The sequence below is a fragment of the Ictalurus punctatus genome, chromosome 26, assembly GCF_001660625.3.
Source record: "Ictalurus punctatus breed USDA103 chromosome 26, Coco_2.0, whole genome shotgun sequence".
Taxonomy (NCBI): domain Eukaryota; kingdom Metazoa; phylum Chordata; class Actinopteri; order Siluriformes; family Ictaluridae; genus Ictalurus; species Ictalurus punctatus.
The window spans coordinates 19,599,406-19,621,733 of NC_030441.2; the positions used below are offsets into that span (position 1 = coordinate 19,599,406).

At 44.1% G+C, this 22,328-nt stretch overlaps 1 protein-coding gene across 6 annotated transcripts in view; it reads left to right on the top strand.

Moving 5' to 3' along the window:
• LOC108258729 (adhesion G protein-coupled receptor L1) overlaps window positions 1-22,107 on the top strand; it is a 55,694-nt gene extending 33,587 nt beyond the window's left edge. For 5 of the 6 annotated variants that reach the window (XM_053675983.1, XM_053675984.1, XM_053675982.1 and 2 more), the window contains 21 exons: window positions 2,617-2,824; window positions 3,003-3,267; window positions 5,548-5,875; window positions 6,082-6,369; window positions 7,682-7,785; window positions 7,961-8,146; window positions 8,239-8,277; window positions 9,237-9,417; window positions 9,552-9,674; window positions 12,101-12,306; window positions 12,407-12,580; window positions 12,719-12,928; window positions 14,049-14,269; window positions 14,391-14,457; window positions 14,764-14,855; window positions 16,652-16,820; window positions 17,322-17,474; window positions 17,640-17,733; window positions 18,419-18,541; window positions 18,808-18,825; window positions 19,230-22,107. In XM_053675983.1, the coding sequence (XP_053531958.1) occupies window positions 2,617-2,824; window positions 3,003-3,267; window positions 5,548-5,875; window positions 6,082-6,369; window positions 7,682-7,785; window positions 7,961-8,146; window positions 8,239-8,277; window positions 9,237-9,417; window positions 9,552-9,674; window positions 12,101-12,306; window positions 12,407-12,580; window positions 12,719-12,928; window positions 14,049-14,269; window positions 14,391-14,457; window positions 14,764-14,855; window positions 16,652-16,820; window positions 17,322-17,474; window positions 17,640-17,733; window positions 18,419-18,541; window positions 18,808-18,825; window positions 19,230-20,047 (4,067 nt within the window). In that variant the 3' untranslated portion in view covers window positions 20,048-22,107. The remainder of the gene's footprint in view (window positions 1-2,616; window positions 2,825-3,002; window positions 3,268-5,547; window positions 5,876-6,081; window positions 6,370-7,681; window positions 7,786-7,960; window positions 8,147-8,238; window positions 8,278-9,236; window positions 9,418-9,551; window positions 9,675-12,100; window positions 12,307-12,406; window positions 12,581-12,718; window positions 12,929-14,048; window positions 14,270-14,390; window positions 14,458-14,763; window positions 14,856-16,651; window positions 16,821-17,321; window positions 17,475-17,639; window positions 17,734-18,418; window positions 18,542-18,807; window positions 18,826-19,229) is intronic. The other variant, XM_053675987.1, reaches the window with a different exon arrangement.
• Window positions 22,108-22,328: the final 221 nt, after the last annotated feature.

Below are 22,328 nucleotides of genomic sequence, written 5' to 3' on the forward strand. Positions count from 1 at the left end.
TGTGTGTGTGTGTGTGTGTGTGTGTGTGTGTGTGTCATACTTGATTTATATCCCTGTTGTAAGGCTGGCATGAGTTTCCCCTTGTGTGTGTGTGTGTGTGTGTGTGTGTGTGTGTGTGTGTGTGTGTGTGTGTGTCTCACAGCCTTGGTGAGAGATGTTGACATTACAATTCCGCGTGTGTGTGTTCAAGCGGATGTGTTGCCATGGAGACAGTTCTATCATAACAGCCGACCATGCTTAGCGCCCAGCTTGAACTAGACATGTACTGATAACAGGTTATCCAATATGCCATCGTTTTTAAAGTTCCTACATTTAGTTTTTATCCTGCTGAAGACTAATTGTACATAAATGCTATGAACGATTCTAAAGTTTTTAGGAAGAACATTTCTCCTGTAGTCATAACTTACATTTGGTAGTTTTGTTGCTTATTTATAAGTGATATTAATAAAATAGGGAGGCAAAACTCCACCATGATGACTCAGCATCACAAGGCACTGACACTGGAGGCTCCTTCCATAAATGCCTAATAATACTTATTGGATAACTTATATGTTTTGATTTTATGATTCATCCATTATCATCTTCATCATCATCATCATCATCATCATTAGCTTTGCCGTTTTCCTCTCTTGTTTCCAGCGCTCCTCAGCAGCCCCAGGCGGGAGGATGAGTGGAAGGATGGATGGATGCATGGACAGATGGACAGATGGAGGGAGGGGCGGGGTGGAGGGGTGGAGAGAGAACAGGGGTGTTGCAGGATGCCAGAATGGGGAGATTTTTGTTCTAACAATCCCAAAAAAATTCAGTCGTTTATACCACAGAAAGGCGATATTTTGGAGTCTGTAGCTTCCCTCTTCCCTCCCTCCCTTCATACCCATTTGTTTAAACCCCGTCCCTCCCTCTTCTGTTCTCTCTCTCTCTCTCTCTCTCTCTCATTCCCTCTCTCTCTCTCTCCTTCCCTCTCTCTCTCCCTCTCTCTCTCGCCCACTCTCCTCTACCCAACATGGCTAACGTTGAATGAATTTCCACTTTGATCTTTAAAGCTTGAAAGAAAATCAGAAGGCTGCTGTGTGAACTGAAATCTCTCTCTTTTTTCTCCTCCGTCTTCTCTCGCTTCTCTGTCTTCTCTGCCAACTTTTGTTCCCTCCTTCCTTCTTTCCTTCCTTCCTTCTCTCTATTTATCTCCGACGCTTGAGTAGAAGTGGACCAAAAAGGTAAAGACCTTGTTAACGCCGCAGTTTCTCGCCCTCCCTCCCTCCCTACCTCCCTCCCTACCCTCCCTCATTCTTCCTCTCTTTCTCTCTATCCTTCGTTCTGCAAATCCTTGGCCCCTGTGATGTGGTCCGGTTCGATGTAACCTCTTTCTTCTTCATTCTCTCTTTCTCTCAGCGAGCCCCCACCCCAAAAAAAGCACACATACACTCACTCTGTCTTTCTCTCACACGCTCTTCTACACGCTCTCTCACCTCTCACCCGGGGCGGCTGTGGCTCAGGTGGTAGAGCGGGTTGTCCCCTAATCGCAGGGTTGGCGGTTCGATCCCCGGCCCACGGGCCTCCACGTGCTGAAGTGTCCTTGGGCAAGACAATGAACTCTAGGTTGTTCCTGATGGCAGGCTAGCGCCTTGCATAGTGTGTGTGTGTGTGTGTGTGTGTGTGTGTGTGTGTGTGTGTGTGTGTGTGAGAATGAGAAACAGTGCAAAGCGCTTTATATAACTGCTAAGGTTAAAAGAAGCTATATAAGTGGCCCTTTTATCTCTGTCTATCTGTTCATCCATGCACCCACACACACACACACACTCACACACATTTCTCTGCTGTTAATTTCATTTGCTTGCTGTGTTCAATTTGGACTCCTCAGATCTAAGCGAAACCTCCTTCCTCCTCCTCTTCTTCATCCTTCTTTCCTCCACTTGTTTGTTCATCCGTTTATCCCTTTGCTTCCTTCAGGGCAGACCCGTTGTTTCATTTCTGCCATTTTACCAACAAACTCCTTCTCTTTTGTAGTATCAGTAATGAATGAAGTGTTCCTGACGTGGTTCAGCCCTGTTGTTTATTTGTATGTGTGTGTGTGTGTGTGTGTGTGTGTGTGTGTGTGTGTGTTTGACCTTGAGTTGACCAACCAAAGTTGGGAGTCAGTGACTGACGCCTCCCTCAGCCAATAGCATCCCTCTTCGTGAACTAACCCACATTTCATTGGATCCAAAGGAAGTTCCTGTTATGTAGCCCCTCCCCCTTTTTGTCTACCTCAACTAACTTGTAGCAAGTCTATCTATCTATCTATCTATTTATCTATCTATCTGTCTTTCTTACATGCACTCAGTCTCACTCACACTATAAGTCTGCTGCTTTAATCATGTTTCTCTCCTTCACGCAAACAGGCATCAACACACACCAGCGTCCAACTAGTGATGAAAGAGGAATGTGTGTGTGTGTGTGTGTGTGTGTGTGTGTGTGTGAGTATGAGCGAGAGAGAAAGAGAGAAAGAGAGTGAGAGAAAACTGCATGCAAAATCTGTACCTCTAGTATTCTAATACTCTCAGGCAATCTTTCTTTTCATTTCTTTCCATCCTGTCTGTCTTTCTTCCTTTTTCTTTTGGCGTCTCGCTCTCTCCGCAGTCTTCGTTTGTCCGGGCACTCTGATTGGTGTTTTGGAGGCCAGTTTGGTGCGAGAGGCGGAGCATCAGTCAGGGGCATGGTGTAAAGATCCCCTGCAGGCTGCCGATAGGTTGTATGTAATGCCGTGGACTCCATACCGCACAGACACGCTGTACGAGTACGCGTCCTGGAATGACTATCGACAAAGCCGAGTCACCACTACCTATAAGTGAGTGTGTCTGTGTGCTCTCAGGTTCTTTAGTGCTACAAAAACATTAACATGTTCCAAAGAAGTGGAGAGAGAGCTACAAACATCAAGTTTTAACATACAGAAGAATTTTTTGCTGCTCTGGGTGAATGAGCAGTATTTTCTAAATAAAGGCATTATGGCTGTGTGTTGTTCTCAGGTTGCCGAGTCGAGTGGACGGCACAGGGTTCGTGGTGTATGATGGCGCTGTGTTCTACAATAAAGAACGAACTCGGAACATTGTTAAATATGACCTGCGGACCCGCATCAAGAGTGGAGAGGCCATTGTGACCAATGCCAACTACCATGACACATCACCATACCGCTGGGGAGGGAAGTCAGATATTGACCTTGCTGTTGACGAACATGGCCTGTGGGTCATCTACGCCACAGAGGAGAACAATGGACGAATAGTCCTCAGCCAGGTCAGAGACAGAAAGAGTGATAAATATAAATCCCTAATGTAACAGCACCAGCAAGACTTGCCCTAGCAAGACCATGATTGCTGGACAAACCAGACCAAGCTAGTTGCTGCAGCAAGACGACGTTAAATCAGCAAGTCCATGCTAGTTACACCTGCAAGGCCATGCTAATTACACTGGCAAGGCCATGCTTGTTGTCCCACCAAGGCCATGATAGTTGAACCAGCAAAAGCATTCTAATTGCCCAAGCAAGACAACACTAATTGTCCGAGCAGGGCCATGCTAGTGACATCAACAGGCCCATGCTAGTTGCCCATGCAAGACACCCATGCAAGACCACCAACAGGCCCATGCAAGTTACAACTGCAATACCATGCTAGTTTCCCAAGCACTGCTTTGCTAGTTAAATCAGTAGGCCATGGTAGTTGCAAGCAGTTTCATCAACATGACCATGCTTGTTATACCAGTAGACTAGTCTAGTTGCACAAGCAAGATAATGCTCGGTACATCACCGAAAGCATACCAGTTACACTAGACATGATCGCAACCATGTTAGTTCCTTGAGAAAGTCCATGCGAATTGCTCCAGAAAGACTATATTAGTTCCATCAGCAATCCCATGCTAGTTTCCCAGAAGACTCTCGCAGTTGTGTCAGCAAGACCGTATTTATTTTATGAGAAGACTAATCTGTAAACAAGTCTAGGCTAGTTACACCATTGAGATCATACTAATTACATCAGCAATGGCATCTTAGTTGCACCAACATGATCTTGTTAGTTAAAGTAAGCGATATCTCTAACCTACAGTCAAGTGAAAAAGTAAGTACACCCCCATGGAATTTGTTGGGTTATATATATATATATATTTGGACAAGTAAACATTTGATCCTCTTTGGAACAGCGCCTATTAATAAAGTTGATATACTTGAACAAAACCACAAGGGAAATTTGCTTTTCCAATCATGTATTCAACAGAAATATCAATAGATAGGATATTCTTCTTTGGAAAAAGTAAGTACACCCATGGCTCAGAAGCTAGTATTGCCGCTTTTAGCAGAAATAACCTTTTGTAGGCGTTTTGTATAATTGTGCACCAGGCTTGCTGGAATTTCTGACCACTCTTCCATGCAATATTCTTTCAGGTGCAAGATGTTTGAGGGTTTTCTGCATGTTCTGCCCGTTTCAAATCCCCCCACAACATCTCAATTAGGATCAAATCCAGGCTTTGACTCGACCATTCCATAACCCTCCATTTCTTCTTTATGAGCCGTTCCTTCATGGATTTGCTCGTGTGCTTAGGATGATTATCCCGTTGAAAGGTCCACTTTCAGTTCAACTTCAACTATCAGACAGATGGCCTCACATTATCTTCAAGCAGTCTTTGATATGATGCAGAATTGATAGTGAATCAATGGATGCACGCTGTCCAGTCCTTGAGGCAGTGAAGCAACCCCAAACCATAACATTTCCACCACCGTGCTTCACAGTTGGTATGAGCTGCTTCTCCTGAAAAGCTGTCTTTGGTCTGTGCCAAACATGTTACTATGGCCAAACAACTCTATCTTTGATTTGTCTGTCAAGAGCACATTATTCCAAAAGTCCTGGTCTTTGCCTATATGCTCATTGACAAACTGTAGTTTTGCAAAGGCTTTTTCCTGACACGCCTCCACGCAGGTCAAATCTGTGTAATCTCTTTCTGAGTTACAAGACTTACTAGCAGGTCCTGTGATGAAATACTGGGGTTCTTGGAGACTTCTTTTTGCAACAGACGATCATCTCTTGTGCTGGGATGGACAGTCCTGGACTAATCGGCAGACGTTTGAAATCTGCACCATTTGTAGATGATGTTCCTTACAGTGGAACGATGTATTTCAAATAATTCTGAGATCTTTTTAAACCCCTTGCCAGACTCATAGGCATCCACAACCTTTTTTCTGAAGGCCATACAGAACTCTTTAGATTCTTGGCATGATGACACCACACACCTCAATAACAAAGGGAACGCCAGACACTAGATATGAGAGAGAGATAAATAAGACCGGTTCCATCTGCACTCCCTGAGCAGGTTCTAATCACTGGAATCTTCAACACCTGATTCTAATTATATGGATTTGACGGTGTGATAAATGTAGGGGTGTACTTACTTTTTCCATGTGACTGATTCATTTATAAAAGTGACTTACATTTGAGATATCTTACAGTTGAAAGTTCTCTGTCCTCTGTTCTGATTAGATATGCTCCATGTCATATTCTAACTATTTTCTTCATGCTCCGTATTGCGCAGGTGAACCCATACACACTGCGTTTTGAAGGGACATGGCAGACAGGCTTTGAGAAGCGCATGGCATCGGATGCGTTTGTTGCGTGCGGTATCCTGTATGCCGTTCGCTCCGTCTACCAGGACGATGACAGTGAGGCGGGTGGGGACTTTATACTCTATGCCTATGACACACGACGAGAAAGGGCAGAGTCTGTAAGCATCGCTTTTCCCAACCCATACCAACACATCTCGTCTATCAGTTACAACCCTCGAGACAATCAGCTATACGTGTGGAACAACTACAATGTCCTACGCTACCCTCTGGAGTTCAGACCCCCACAGCCCACTGCAGGTCAGAGACAGCAAGAGACCATTTTATTTGCATTTCTGATGCTTTGACAATATTCTATTACACTGTGTTTAAAAAGGTATTAAATATAGCTAGCTGGCTAGCATTATACCCAAGGCCGTCATTTAAATAGCTAGCTAGCTTGATAATTTGTTCCCATCACTCTATAAACAGAATTTTTTTAAAAAATCCCTTTCTGTTTCTCTCAGACCCTCTCTCCACACCACTCCTGTCCTCCACCACTGCTCTCTCCCCTGTCTCATCTACAGTATTTTTGGGCTTCAGTCCAAGCCCCCCACTCTCAGTGACATTTAACCCAGCCGGTTCGAAAAACCGTGGCCGGCCCATCACGGCCTCGGTGCCCGTGACGTTGCGCCCACCTCGCCAGCCACGAGGCCGCACTCCTATGTGTGAGGAAAGAGTGAGCCGTGGAGTACAGTGGCCCCAAACACCCCACGGAGAGAATGTCCAGAGACCCTGCCCAAAAGGATCACTCGGTAAGTATTTGTGTGCCCACCAAACACAGCTTTCAAGTGACTTCAACTGTCCTAATTGGACAACAATCTAAATACATCGCAAGTGGTAAAGCTTGTGGCAGGAAGCAGAAATAAGAAAGAACTAGAAATAACTGAGAAGTGAAGATATCTCTACAATACCAAAAAGGCCATTTGATTTTAGAAAGTTGCGATTGAATGAAGGTAGAGCACTATGTTGTAAATCAACAACATGAGGTAGTTGTGGCAAGGACTGCTGACCCTAAAGCACCACTTTACGGTGGTGAGGCAAGACAAGTGAGAGATATTATCCTCAAGAGCAAAATACAAAGCCTCAGTTTGTCATCAGAAGCAAACTAATTACCCTCTCCCGAGTCGACTAGTAGAGAGAACCTCAGAGAATGGACTGCATTTACTGCAGGCCCATTTAGGTTCACCAAGCAGCTGTTTGGATAGAAGCACAGTGTCAGTTTTGCTTCAGTTTAACCCAACACCGCTAGAAGACAGTACAGATGATCAGTGCAATAGCATGGCTCAGAACTCACACAACTGCAGTACTAGGCAAGACTTCACAATGAATCACTCTTCCAAGTGTGTTTATAAATTGAGGAGTCTGGACGTGAACCGGATATGAAGAGAACTCGGCAGAGATCTCGCCAATCCTCTGGAGACCATCACCTCTGTTGATAGGGAGAGGTAATGTCCTGGTTTGGTGTTACATTTGGATTATTAAAAGAATTATTCGCTTACAGTCATCCCTTGGACTGCGAATTCTGACCAGCGTTCATGGCAGTCATTAACATTTTTACAGTTGGACCTAAGCAGGATGGTCAGATTAAGTTGTGTGTAAAGAACTCCTAACAACGTGGGACTCCAGCAGGTTGCCAGTTAATCTTCCACCTAGAGTGTCTGTAGATCAGTGTCTCTAGGGCAGAGCTTCACCTATTCCCACAGTCTGTGATAAATTGGTCAAAAGTGTGTTAAAAGTCATAAAGTATGTTGTCCGCAATTGGAATTGGTCACATCTGTTCTGAACACCACCCAGGGGGCTAAAAATAATGCTTTTGTCTTCCGCTTGCTGTTCTACATGATGGAATGTTTGTAACAAAAGACAAACCAAAACTGAAAGGATGGCTGTGTCAGACAAGATTTTTAAGCATCATCAATTTGTAGAGGATAGAGGCTATAATATTGGGAATCTGGGAATCCAAGGACTCATGGGGATTTATAGCAAAAGCCTTGCTTTTCTCCCAAGTGTTAAAAGTTAATTAAAACATTAAAAAAACAAATTCTTTCTCCTTTTGTCAACCTTTAGGTTTAGCCTCCTATCACTGTATGGCTGACGAGGTGGTGTGGAACCCCAGAGGTCCTGACCTTAGTAATTGTACATCACCCTGGGTCAACCAGGTCGCTCAGAAGGTCAGTCAGGGGTCACAGGTCATCTCTGGGAATGTGCAAATCAATGCAATTGTTTAAGTACATACAAATTGGGATAAATACTATTAGTTGAATTGAATAAACGACATATACGTTTCATTTAATATTGACTGCGTTTTTCTAAACACTCTAAATGTCCACTTTTATCCTGATCTAGATAAAGAGTGGAGAGAATGCAGCACATATTGCTGCCGTGCTCGTCAATCACACACGGGGACAGGTGTATGCTGGTGATGTCACTTCCTCTGTGCGTCTGATGGAGCAGCTGCTGGACATTCTGGACTTTCAGCTCCAGGCGTTACGGCCCGCCAACAAGGACTCGGCCACACGCAACTACAACAAAGTACACACACACACACACACACACACACACAGTGCATGTGTGATCTCTACATGTAAAAACCTTTATTTTAAAAACATTTCATTCTATTGCAGCTTCAGAAGAGAGAGAGAACCTGCAGAGCGTTCATTCAGGTAACATTTTCATAGCAACAGTAAAAGCAGAGATGAGTGATATAGTCAGAAAACAATTATAATATCACAGTATTTCCTGTCATTTTGACAGTAACAGTATTTATCACAATATACTGTATATTTCAGCTAAGAATTCCTAAAGAACATACAGGCTTTTTGACTTCCAGGTTGTTCCGACATAAACAGCAAATTGCTGTTTAGAAGAAATGCTAACTCAGATCATATTAAAAAAGGTCCCTAAAATTAGCTATTAATTATTTTAAAAATGAAGCAACGTGAAAGAGAAACGGGAACACCAAGGAAAACTACTCAAGGACCACACTGATACTACACAGAAATTGCCAGTGTGTCTAAAACTTGCGATTATAAGGGAAATTTTAAGCTTCAGCAACATTGTTAGTGAGCTTCTGGAGTTCAGACAAGACAAGATAACCAGAAGAACATTAGGATGGAAATAAAAAAATCCAACAAGGACATAAAAGCTTTTAACTGAAACGTTTGCACAATAGCTGCTGAAAAAAACACTAAATTTCAACAAATTTAAGAGTAAAATGTAATATAATGTAATATAATATAGTAGGCACAGAGGCGTAGTGGTTAGCACGCTTGCCTCGCGCCTCCAGGGTTGGGGGATTTTGCATGGAGTTTGCATGTTCTCCCCATGCTTCGAGGGTTTCCTCGCTAGTCCAGACACATGCGTTGTAGGCTGATTGGCATTTCTAAATTGTCCGTAGTGTGCGAGTGTGTGATTGTGCCCTGCGATGGGATCGGCACCCTGTGAAGGGTGTCCTCCGCCTCGTGCCCCGAGTCCCTGGGATAGGCTCCAGGCTTTCCGCGATCCTGTGTAGGATACGCGGTACAGAACATGGATAGATGGATAATATAATGTTATATTTCTTTCTGTCACTTTCTCCCTAGGTTTGTTTATGATCTGCTTCTCTGTCTTTCTGTTCATACAGGCCATGGTGCAGACGGCCGATAATCTTTTGAGCTTGAAGGCGTTGGACTCGTGGCAGGACATGAACATGACTGATCAGTCTCACACGGCCACCATGCTGCTAGACGTGATGGAGAAAGGCTCCTTCCTGCTGGCCAACAACCTCTATGAGGGGCGATTTAGCGAGCGCGCGCCCAATATTGGTGAGACCCAACAGATATAAATGCTAAAAAATAAAAGGCTAAATAAATTGGTGTTTCTTGGCATTATGGACAACTACAAACCAGTAAATATATTGGAAAAAAACATTTGTTGTACTTACATGTGTATGTATTAGATCTGGAGGTGTATGTCCTGAATGCGGATACGGAGATTGGAGATCTGCACTTCCCACACTCATATGACAGTGACAGCACCATCCATCTCTCTGAAGCTACAATCAAACAGTACAGCCGTAATGGTAAACCTTCTGACTCCTTCTTACGTTACATCTATCACATTTGGCAGATGACCTTATGTAGAGCGATTACAGAAGTGAAAGGACATTACATTTATCTCATTTTATACTGAGCAGGTGAGGGTTAAGGTCCTTGCTCAGGGGCCCAGCAGAAGCAGCTCGGTAGTGCTGGGATTTGAACTCATGGCCTTTTCCAACAGTGGGCCAATGTCTTCACCACTGAGCAACCATCGTCCTCTGTCTTGCTCTCGGTCTTGCTCTTTGTTTTGCTGTCTGTAACAACTGAGAGACAAAATGCCATATTCTGAACCATCCCTTGATCATCTCTTGATGAAATGACATATTAAGATTCATCTCTGAAAGCCAGTTGAAAGACAGGTTTAACATGGGGACATGCATGAAAGACATCCAGAAAACATGGTAAAAGCTCAAAACCAGCAACCGATCACAAATCAGGAGAAAAAGAAGTTCATTTTAAGGAGCTAGGGAATCCAAGTGGTAGGGAGCTTAGAGACTAGGAGACCAATGAGCTAAGTAGCAATGGCGCCAAAAGAACAAATATGATAGGCAGGTAGATGTTAGAAGACATAGGCACCACCACAATCTAACAGGAGGGAGTTCTGGCCAGAGCTGGTGGTGATGGACATACTCGAAACAGTACCTCCAAACAAACTGTCAAAACTGCTGGTCTGCATGGAGAGGTTGACCCCATAATCAGGTCGGCCTTGTGTGCAAAATTAGGTGTTTTTTTTAATTCAGTATATAAGAGTAACTATTTGGTGGTGTGGAAAAAAGGTACAAGTAAAACCAGTGTAAGAGTGGAGATTCAGAGGCAGAGTGAGTATACATGTGAAGATGTAGACTATAGGACTATAAGGTTTGTGGACACCTACCCATCTCACCCATATGTGGTTCTTCTCCAAACGGTGGCTTAGTGGTTAGCACGTTCACCTCACACCTCCAGGGTCCGGGGTTTGATTCCCGCTGGGACCCCGCTGGGACCATTGTCCCCGTGCTGCGGGGGTTTCCTCCGGGTACTCCAGTTTCCTCCCCCCGTCCAAAGACATGCATGGTAGGCTGATTGGTGTATCTAATGGGTGTGTGAGTGTGTATGTGATTGTGCCCTGCGATGGATTGGCGCCCTGTCCAGGGTGTACCCCGCCTTGTGCCCAATGCTCCCTGGGATAGGCTCCAGGTTCCCCGTGACCCTGAAAAAGGAGTAAGCATGAAGTAGAAGATGGATGGATGGAACTAAGAGGAACCCAAACACTGTTCCAGCATGACGATGCTCCTGTGCACAAAGCGAGCTCCATGAAGACGTGAAGATTGGAAGAAGGTAGAAGAATGTGAGTGTCCTGCACTCTCAACCCGAATGACTCATCACCTTCGGGATGAACTGGAACTTCATCATCAGCACCTGACCTCAACCTCACTAACATTCTTGAAGCAGAATGAACACGAATCCCCACGGCCACGCCCTAAAATCTAGTGGTAAGCCTTCTCAAGAAAGAAGAGCGCATTATCACAGAAAAGAGAGAATAAATCTGGAATGGGACATTCAGCAAGCACATATGGGTGTGATGGTCAGGGGTACACAAACGTTTAACCATGTGAACGCGACCAACTAATCGCAAACTAGCTCTCTGCTGCTAGGCTAACTGATAAAGGCGATGCTATAACAACTGATATGAAAGCCGCTGCATTTTCTAGCTTCATTTGTCGTCTCATCTCTCATTCATTTGGAAATTTCATGAGCCGACCACGCAATTAAAAATGTCCATACAGGTACATGAGATATCATTTCTGCCTGAAAATAAATGACAGACGTAATAAACATGCGTGACAGCCTTTCTCCAGTGGAAACGATGTATGAATTCCGATCACAAGCGGCTGCTGGAGATGCATCGTAATGCCGTGTGTGAACGTCTATGAGTCTCGGCTGTCCACTTTTGATCCGATCACCCGGGACACGTGTTAACACCAGGTGTGAATGGGGACCAAGAGACAAATCCAGCAATCTCAACAAAGGACAAAACACATCGGAACTTGCATAATATCAGCAAGGCTTCGCAATGAGCAAATGTTCATGAAGTGTTCTTTGAGTAAAATCTGCATGGCTGCTCTTCACTACACTATTGACAAAGCAATTAATACAGTGCAAACAAATGATTGGCAATAAATAATTACTCCTAATAACAAAACCATTACATGTTGACATTTATAACCCAATGTTACCTGCATGTGGAGAAAACACACGTATCTGTATAACACCGGGTCTTGGATTTGGTTCCTCAGGTCATGACACAAAGCTGGAACGTTTGCTGCAACAGCCACTGTGTGTCCCTCTAATCAGATAATACAGTTCCTTATCCTCTGGTGGCTGTGGGATTGTACTGTGTGATTGAATTCGCTGTGGTTTGGGTTTGCAGGTCAGGTGAAGGTGGTGTTTGCGCTTTATAAAAATCTCGGCCCTTTCCTGTCCACCCAAAACGCCACGGTGAAGACAGAGGTGGAGCTAAAGTCAGGAGCGAGGACTCTGGCTGTCAATTCCCATGTAATATCTGCCTCCATCAATAAAGAGTCCAGCCGTGTGTTTTTGACTGAACCTGTCAACTTCACACTCAGACACCTACAGGTATACACACACGCCACTCTCCTTTACGCCTTAATGCAAGGTTCAAGCCGTTAAAACAGAGAAAGATGTGGTTTGTACGTTTCTGTTGGTATTGCTGCAGCTAGAGAATCACTATGGGCCAAACTGCTCATTCTGGAACTACTCGGAGCGCTCGATGACGGGTCAGTGGTCTTCTCAGGGTTGCAGGCTTGTATACAGCAACAACACACACACTACCTGCTCCTGCTCGCATCTCACCAACTTCGCTCTGCTCATGAGCCGCCAGACACCTGCTGTGAGTTTCACACACACACACACACACACACACACACACACACACACAGTCACTAACTAAGTCTTTTCTCTACTTTTTATCCTGATAATATATTTCACTAAAGTTTATCTCCTCTTTTTCTCTTGCTCTGTTTCTCAGTACACGGGTGGCATGCAGGCTCTCATTCTGTTTGTCGTTTCCTGGGTGGGCATGGTGATTTCCCTAGTGTGTTTGGCTCTGTGTATCTCCACCTTCTGCTGCGTAAAGGCCGTGCAGAGCGAGCGCACCACCATCCACAAGAACCTGTGCCTCACGCTCTTCATCTCGCAGCTCCTCTTCCTCATCGGCATGGACAGGACCCACTACACCGTACGTGCAGGCAATCCCAATTCACCAAATGTGGTGATTTCAGTAGAAGGAGATGAGTGTGGGGTTAATTCAGTGGTAAGGATGTCACATCTAAAGATGCTCAGTGAAAAGAATGACATTGGATAATGAGAAAGGGGCTGTAGATCGGGTATGAACATTAGGGACACAGATAGGGCATTGACAAAGAAGGCGCCAATCTGGGAAGAACACGGGGGCACAGGTGTGGCAGTGATACAAAGGGGTACATATCTTGTAATGACGCAGCGGAAGTAGATCTGGAAACTAAGCAGGCGATGCAAATCTAGTAAAGACACGTGGGTGCCTATCTGGTAATGACAGAGGGTGTAGTTTTGGTAATGACACAGGACGTAGATCTGGTAAGGACATGGGGGCCGAAGATGTGGTAAAGACATGGGACAAAGATCTGGTAAGAGGAGGCAGATGTGGTAATGACATGGGTGCAGATCTGGTATTGACAAAGGGCATATATCTCATAATAACACAGGGGACACAGATCTGATAAGGACACGGGTGCAGATCTGGTATTGACACTGGACATAGATCTGGAAAGGACACAGGGGTGCAGATGTGGTAATGACATGGGACAAATATATGGTAATAACACAGGGGCACAGATCTAGTAATGACACAGAGGAGGCAGATGTGGTAATGGCACAGGGGGTGCAGATCTGGTAATGACAGGGGCACAGATTTGGTCACAACACAGAGAGTAAAAGTGTTTGCCTTATCATCCAGAGTTTGCAAGTTCAAATCCATGGCGAGGAGTCCAAGAGAGCAAAACTGGCCGTGCTCTCAGGGAGGGAGGAGAGGCACACTGTCTCTTCCCTATCGATCACAGCGACACTCGCTAATCATGGGTGTGTGTGAGCTCTTGCATGTGACACAGGGTGGGTATGCTTTCCTCTGAGTTTGTTATTCTGCCCCGCGATGCAGCATGAGCAGTAGTTCGAAAAGATGCAGTTGGCTGGCTTCCTGTGTCTCAGAGGAATCACCGTATTCTCCTCTGATTAGAGAATTGGCCAAGACTAAATTGGGGCGGTGGGGGGCGGTGGCAGATGAATGGAGGCTACATTATGTGTGTCTGTGTGTGTGTTTCTAGGTGGCATGCCCTGTGCTAGCTGCTCTGCTGCACTTCTTCCTTCTCTCTGTCTTTTGTTGGTTGTGTGTCGAGGCCGTTCAGCTCTATGTGCTGCTGGTCGAGGTGTTCGAGAGTCCGTCCTCACGTAGGAAGTACTACTACACTGCTGCCTATGGCTTTCCTACGTTGGTGGTGGCCATTTCGGCCTCCATCGACTACACTGGCTACTCCAGCCCCACCAGGTATGACAATCTTATTATTATGTGTATCATTATACTTAAGAGCTTGCACGGATCCAAATAAACACAATAAAGCACATTTGTGTGTGTGTATGTTTGTGTATTAACACATATTGTTGCATAGCTGCTGGCTGCGTGTGGATAACTACTTCATCTGGCTGTTTATTGGCCCTGTCTCCCTTGTTATCCTGGTAAGTTACAAGGAACCAGTAACATAGCATTGCATAAGCCAGCTAATCATACTCCTTTCTTTACATTAAGCTAGCGATCACCTTCCTTGACTATACATATTGTGTTGTTTCTTATACACCTGCAAATTCACTCTGGCTCTAATATGACTGATTCGCCTCACTCACTTACCTAAAATCATTTAATGCGGCAAGATAGTGTTGCTAGATGAACTTGAATTTATAAACTTAAACTTTTAGTGAGCTGTTTGTTGTCTTTCTTTGTTGTGTGTCACAACTTATGTTGCACCTTTGACTTTTGACCCCTAGCTGAATCTGGTAATCCTAATGGTCACAGTGCACAGGATGATCCGCCATTCTAACGTGCTCAAGCCTGACTCCAGCCGCTTCGACAACATCAAGTATGTCATTTGCGCGGTCATTTAGGTGTCATTTGGGTGGTCATTGGGTGGTCATTTAGGAGGTCATTTAGTAGGTCATTGTGTGGTCATTTAGGTGTCATTTGGGTGGTCATTGGGTGGTCATTTAGGAGGTCATTTAGGAGGTCATTTGGGTGGTCATTGGGTGGTCATTTAGGAGGTCATTTAGGAGGTCATTTGGGTGGTCATTTGGTGGGGGGGTCAAAGCAGTAGGTATAGCAGTTCAAGGTCAGTGATTGAGGAGAGACTGTATTTATGAAACCACACCTTATTCACTACTTTTTTTTTCACTTTTGTATGAGGGCCATATGCAGACTGTGGAAAAATTATATGCCCCCTCATGATATCCTCTGTTTTTGCATATTTGTCAAATGAAATGTAATATAAGACAAGAAGAACATAAAGAAACACAAAACACAGTTTTTAAATAATCATTTATTTACTGAAGGAAATCAGTTATGCAATACCTATATCACCCATGTGAAAAAGTCATTTCCCCCTAAACTTACTAACTGGTTGTGCCACTTTTAGCAGTAACAACTACACACAAATGCTTCCAATAACTGGAAATCAGTCTGTGACATCGCTGTGGAGAAATGTTGGCTCACTCTTCTTTGTAGAATTGCTTTTATTGATCCACATTGGAGAGCTTTCAAGCATGAACTGACTGTTTAAGGCCACGCCACAGCATCTCAATGGGCTTCAAGTCAGAACTTGACTAGACCACTCCACAGACCCTGCGCTCTGACCCCAGCTTCCTAACATGCTGGGATATGCGAAGAAAAGAATTTCACTGTGCTGTAATGTATACGTGATCAATAAAGAATCATTATCATTTGAGGGCTTGATCTTGTCGGTTGGAACATTGTCTTGCTGTGTAACCCAATTGTGCCTGAGCTTCAGATCATGATCATCTGATGATCAGACATTCTCCTTTAGGATGTTCTGGTAGAGAGCAGATTTCATGCCAGGCTCTGAAGCATCCCCAAACCATCACGCTACCACCACCATGACTGTTGATATAATGCTCTTATTGTAGCATGCTCTGTTAGCTTTACTCTAGGTGTAACAGGTCCCATATCTTCTAAAAGTTCCACTTTAAATGAATCAGTCCAGAAAACATTATCCCAACAGGCTTGGGGGTCATCAAGGTGTTTTTTGTTTTTTGGTGAATGTGAGATAATCTTTTATGTTCTTCTCAGTTAGCAGTGCTTTTCACCATGCAACTCTCCCATGAATGCTATTTTTGCTCAGTCTCTTTCTAATACTGACCTTATCTGAGGACTGCAGCTCCTGAGATTTTTTCCTGGGTTCTTTGTTTAACTGATGTTCAGGTTCTACAGCGCTGACAGTAATAAAACCGGGACGTGTCTAGTCTATTGAATCCAATTATCAATTATATTTGGTTCATTGGTTGATTGAGTAATTAAGGGGGTAATAGATTTCTCACACCAGGCCAACATTTTTCCATCAGTAAAAGAAATGAACGTTTAAAAACTGTAATTATGTTTACTCTAGGTGTCTTGTTAATTTTGTTTGCATATCTGAACCAATTAAGGGTGACAAATATGCAAAAAATAAAGAAATCAGGAAGGGCTCAAATCCTTTTTCATGGCGCAGTATATATTCCAGGAATGAACTTCAACACTCATACAGTAGTAGAACATTTGTAGTATTTGAGAGAGGATACAAGGACACGTTCTATCATCTGTTTGATTGAACTTTTTGCATTTAACTTCAATTTTTTTTTCATTCTTTCTCGCTCTGGTATCTCTCAGGTGTTGGACGCTGTCTTCAGTCATTCTGCTCTTGTTGGTGACGTTAACATGGATCTTTGGCCTCCTCTTCATCAGTGAAAACAGTGCACTCATGGCCTACCTCTTCACATCCTTTAATGCCCTGCATGGTCTGTTTATCTTCATCTTTCACTGTGCACTGCAGAAGAAGGTATATTGCATGTGCTTTTATTTCATTTTTTTAAAATATATAATCCATCCTTAGGAAATATATATAATAAGGGTATAATAATATACATAATAAGGGTTTCACAACTGCTGACTTGAGTAGTCTACCAGCAATTCCACATGTAGTGGACTAGACAGTTCTCTTTTTAATTTTTTATTTTTTTTTAATCATACTAAATAATAAATCTGTGTGTGATATAATGTTTAAAGACATGCTAAACTTTCAAATGTGCCCATATGGACATGGTGGTGTTGATGCTGAAACTAAGAGCACATACTGTAGAGTGGAAACTCCTTATAACTTGATGATGCATGGAGGATGTGCTGTCTACAGCAGTTCAAGCATTTTATTGACCTTTTATTTAGTTTTCAAGGAGGAATTACCTTTTTAAAAAACTAAAAAACAGTCTTGTGCATAACACTATTATTATTATTATTATTATTATTATTATTATTATTATTATAAACATTGATTTGGGTCCAGGTTCAGAAGGAGTATGCTAAATGCTTCCGTCAATCATCCTGCTGTGGTCATGCCGCATCTGGTGGTTCTCATGGGTCCCTGAAGAGTTCGCACCGTGGAAACAACCGATACTACAGCGGAGGCCAATCGAGACACAATCAAGTGCACCGACAGGTAACACACTTCAAACCTAATCACTCAAGTCTACACGCCACACAGAATGTTTAACACCTATAACAATTCATGCATAAATGTATGAGAACATCATAACCTGTGTTTTTGTGTGTGTGTGTGTGTGTGTGTGTGTGTGTGTGTGTGTGTGTGTGTGTGTGTGTTCAGAGTCGTATACGGAGGATGTGGAATGACACAGTTCGCAGGCAGACTGAGTCTTCCTTCATGGCTGACCTCAACAACACACCCACCCTCAACAGAGGTAACGCATCTGTCTGTCTCTCTACACACATCCGTCTGTCTCTCTACTGACACCACTTGGGAAACTGGACACATCAGCAGGTGTGTGTGTGTGTGTGTGCGGCGGGTGGTTAATGATGGTTTAATAGTTAGCACGTTTGCCTCGCACCTCCGGGGTTGGGGGTTTGAATCCTGTGTGCACAGAGCTTGCATATTCTGGAGGGGGTTTCCTCCTGGTACTCCAGTTTATTCCACCAGTCCAAAGACGTGTGTTGTAGGCTGATTGGCATTTCCAGATTGTCCGTAGTATGTGTGATTGTGCCCTGCGATGGTTTGGCCGTCCAGGGTGTTCTCTGCCTTGTTCCCCAAGTTCCCTGGGATAGGCTCCAGACTCCCCGCGACCCTGTGTACGATAAACAGTATGGAAATAGATGAATGGACAGATCAGCTTGAGTAGGAAACCAAGCAGTGTCTCCAGTCTCCCCATTTGCAGATCTCAAGTCTCTTGTTTCTAGTTGCTTTGTCTCATTCGTGTGTCTTAAGCATTCTCTCCTACAACTCCATCAGTGTGTAAAATCAGACTAGAACTGTTGTTTCCGTTGGTTTTGTACAAGTGATTATCACAGGCTTTGGACATGACCATGTGTCATGAAACAACCACACCTTCAGGAGTTATGATGCAAGCTTTATGCTTGCATATTTTACAGGAACTATGGGTAATCATCTCCTGGCCAATCCAGTGTTGCAGACTCGCTCTGGCTCCTCCCCTTATAACACGCTGTTGGCTGAAACATTTAACCCACCCTCACCGGCTGTCTTCAACTCCACTGGTCAGTGTGTGTGTGTGTATGTGTGTGTGTGTGTGTGTGTGTGTGTGTGTGTGTGTGTCCTACATTAATATACTCGGTTCTGAGTGAATGTATTTATATGGATTTACTCTGTCTTTTCCTTCTGTCCTTTATTTCCTCCTTTATCTATCTGTACATCTTGCGATCTCGCTCTCCGTATCTGTCACTGTATCTCTCTGCATTTGTCACGTTACCACCACCTCCTCTTTTTCTTGCTGTCTCTATTTCTGTCTGTCTCTGATCTGCAGGTACCTTCAGAAACTCAAGTACGGAATACCTGTTATAACATTACTGTCTCACATGTTTATGTTGCTGTTTCTTATCCATGATCACAAACACAACACTTTTATCACTTTTGCCTGTTGTTGTTTTTGTTTTTGTTGTAATATGCATGACAGCAGCCACACTGAAAACAGTTGTTTTTATAGTTTAAGATTTGAGTCTGAGTTATATACTAAGTCATGGTCATACGCTACCACATCTCCGTCGGTTCCACTAACGTCTTAACGCTAACATCAGGATGTTAATGGGAGTTGAAAATGATCATATAAAACTGATGTTTTCACGCTGAGATCTAAAAGTCTTGCCAAGATTTTTTTTATTCTATCACTCCTCGCTAAAAGAAGTGTTGTGTCAGCTGATTGATTGCTGTTTTTGTTCTGTCCTGTAGAGGGCACTCTATCCCGCAGTCGTGAGTCATGTGGCTTGGAGCCTGTTCGTCTGAATGGAAACTACAATAACAGCTACTCAGTGCATGGTGGAAGTTCTGACCTCCTTGGCAGTGTCGCTGTGGGAGACGTCAGCCCTGCCCTTTTGACCCCCAGAGGGTCGGAGCCTCCAGGAGGTATGAGGAGGAACCTGTCAGATGCGGCAGCACTGGAGAAGATGATCATCTCTGAGCTGGTGCAGAGCAACCTGCGTCCTGCTGCTGATCGCTACAGCAGCAACACGGACACGGAGGCGGAGCCACGGGAGTACATGAACGCAGGGATGGGTCACAGGGAGCCACCCCAACGTCCTCTTCCCCGCCCACCACCGCCACCTCCACAGGATGAAGAGGAACCACTTTACAAGGCTTTGGAGAAGCCCCGCCTTCCCGATAAACCACGTGTTCCTGATAAACCCCACGTGCCGGAGAAGCCCCGCCTCTTGGAGCACACACAGTCAGTGTTCTATCAGAGTGAAGAGGATTCAGAAAGCTTTTCGGCTGAAATTACAGACAGCGTGGGTGGAGTTGGCCCTGACTCCTCCTCCCTGTATGCAAGAGATAGAGACTCTTCCTATCCTGACAGCAGCCCTGAGGGTTTGGGAACTGAGCCTCGTTCAGCCTTGCCCCCTGATGAATTATACTTCAGCACAGGGAGACACGCCCATGTCTCTGCCTTCTACCAGCCCCCATCACGCCGGACCAACGAGGATAGTCGTCTGGGGCTAGACTCCTCCCACGGAGAAGGCGATGGACAGATGCAGCTGGTGACGAGTCTGTGACTAGGGCGCTGGTGACCAGGACATGGAGATCTAGGGGAGGAAAAAGGAAGAGTGATATCATCATCATCATCCATTACTGTAGAACAGTACTACAGCACTCTACAGTAGATAGTAGATTAACAGCTGTTCTGTAAGAATATCGTTGGTGAGTGAGTCCTAGCCAAGCTGGGTGTCATTGTTCAGTTGTCGCCGTTTCCCACCTGCTGACTAAACCAGGATGGTGAGCGCTAATACACGTCCTCTAAATCATATAAAGACAGCCACTGCATTTTTTCAAACTATTCCACATTGGCCATGAGTCTACTACCAAAGGTTCCAGTGTGGTAATGAAATCCCCTCAAGACAGAACCTAATGGCACCTGGGGGAGTGGCTAGCAGCATTGTTTGGTGATTGGCTATGCATTCATTTTGGCACAGTGGCATGAAGGTCCATATCACTAGGGTCCAAGGTCTGATCCTAAGCTCAGTGTCTGTAAGAGGTTTTGCGTATTGTCCACGTGGTTGTCCTCCAGTTTGCGCCTACCTTTCATCATATATAAGGTGATTTGAGGATTGGCATCAGTTGCCATTAGGTGTGAGTATTGGGCTGGTATACCGTGCAGGGGATAGTCCTGACTTGCACTCGGATTTACTAACGCACCGAAAAATGAATGAACAAGTAAATTCATGTGACTTGAGTCCAATGAGTTTGTTGGTTAACCAGATGACTTTTTTCCATTCTAGAAGTTGGTGGGAATCAAAATGGAACTAGAACCCTACTGGTATCACCCAACACATATGTTCTCTAGCCAATCCATTCCATGGATAAAGACAACATAACTCATTATTTCCATAGGCACAATTATGGAGTGAGATAGTGGTTGATTTGTGGTATATATGATAAATAAGGACACCCTAGAAAAGCACATTTACCAAGAACCTGATGATGATGATGATGATGATGATGATGATGATTAGGCAAAGAATAAGGATGGCTTCCTCCTCTGAGTCTCTGTCTCTTGGTCACCTCCACACCCACCCTGCCCATCTTCACTGCCATCCATCCATCATCTCTCTCTTTCTGTCTCTCTACACTGTATACTTGCCCATCAGATATATCCATCTGTCTGTTGGTTCACATATCTCTGTCTCATTTTCTTGCTCTGCCTTCCTGTGTCCTCTCTGTCTTTCTCTCTCAGGGTGGAGTGTTGGATTTGCGTCTTGGTTCTTATTTGATGTATTGTTCGTTTATTTCTTGTCCTTAAGCCCCTTCAGAAGAATGTGACGCCTTCTCCAGAGACAACAGAACAAAAACTTTTGACATTGCCAAAAACGTCCTTTTTAAAGGGAGCACACACACACACACACACATATAAACACAGACTTCTTTCTTGCGTTCTCAGTGTTCACACTGAAAGGCCTTCCCCTGAGGTCAGGGGTCAAGATGTTAGTTACATTAAAGGGTCCATGACCTCGACCAGGGATCCAAAATCGGTCTGCTTGGTTCATTTTGCTGCAACCTGTTTGGACTTCTAGGCACCGTAGACCTCAGACATGCCTCAGACAGGGGCCTCACCAAATCAGCTTCTTTGGTTCAGAGACAAGCCAAGCTCACAGCTCCGCCCCTTTTTCTAGACACGTCAAGGAGGCACGAGTAGTCTACTGTCATGTATCTGGTGTAAATAGCGGTAAGAGAATGAAAGTTTGAGAAACTGCTTCTTGTAATATCTGCAAATGTTACAAACAAAAGGAAACAAAATCACATAAAAGGATGTGTAGAAGACCTGAACGATACTCTATATCTTTCACTAGTCTCTCCCTCTGTCTCTCTCTCTTTCTCCCTCTGTCTCTCTCTCTTTCTCTCTCTCTCTCTCTCTCTCTCTCTCTCTCTCTCTCTCTCTCTCTCTCTCTCACACACACTCTCTCTCTCTCTTTCTCATTCACTCTTTTCTGTCTTTCCTCCATTTTTGCTCTTCCGCTCTGAGAGGGTGACAGAAGGATGGGATTTTGTTAAAGAGATAGACGAGAAATGTGTTTTTATTAAAAAAAATTATAATAAAACAAACCGCTGGTTTATTGTTGTTCTTGTTTTTTGTTTTGTTTTCTCTTCAACACACCACAAAAAGAGGGAGCAGATTCCCGTAAAAGTGATTGTCCAAACAGAGACGAGAGGAATAAAATGTAACTTCTCATACAAAATAAACGGGTTTAAGGAACGACAGACTTATCAGAATGTGTCATGAACGTAATCGACTTAATTCAATGAAATAAAAAATCAAACAGGAAAAGGATATTCCACGTT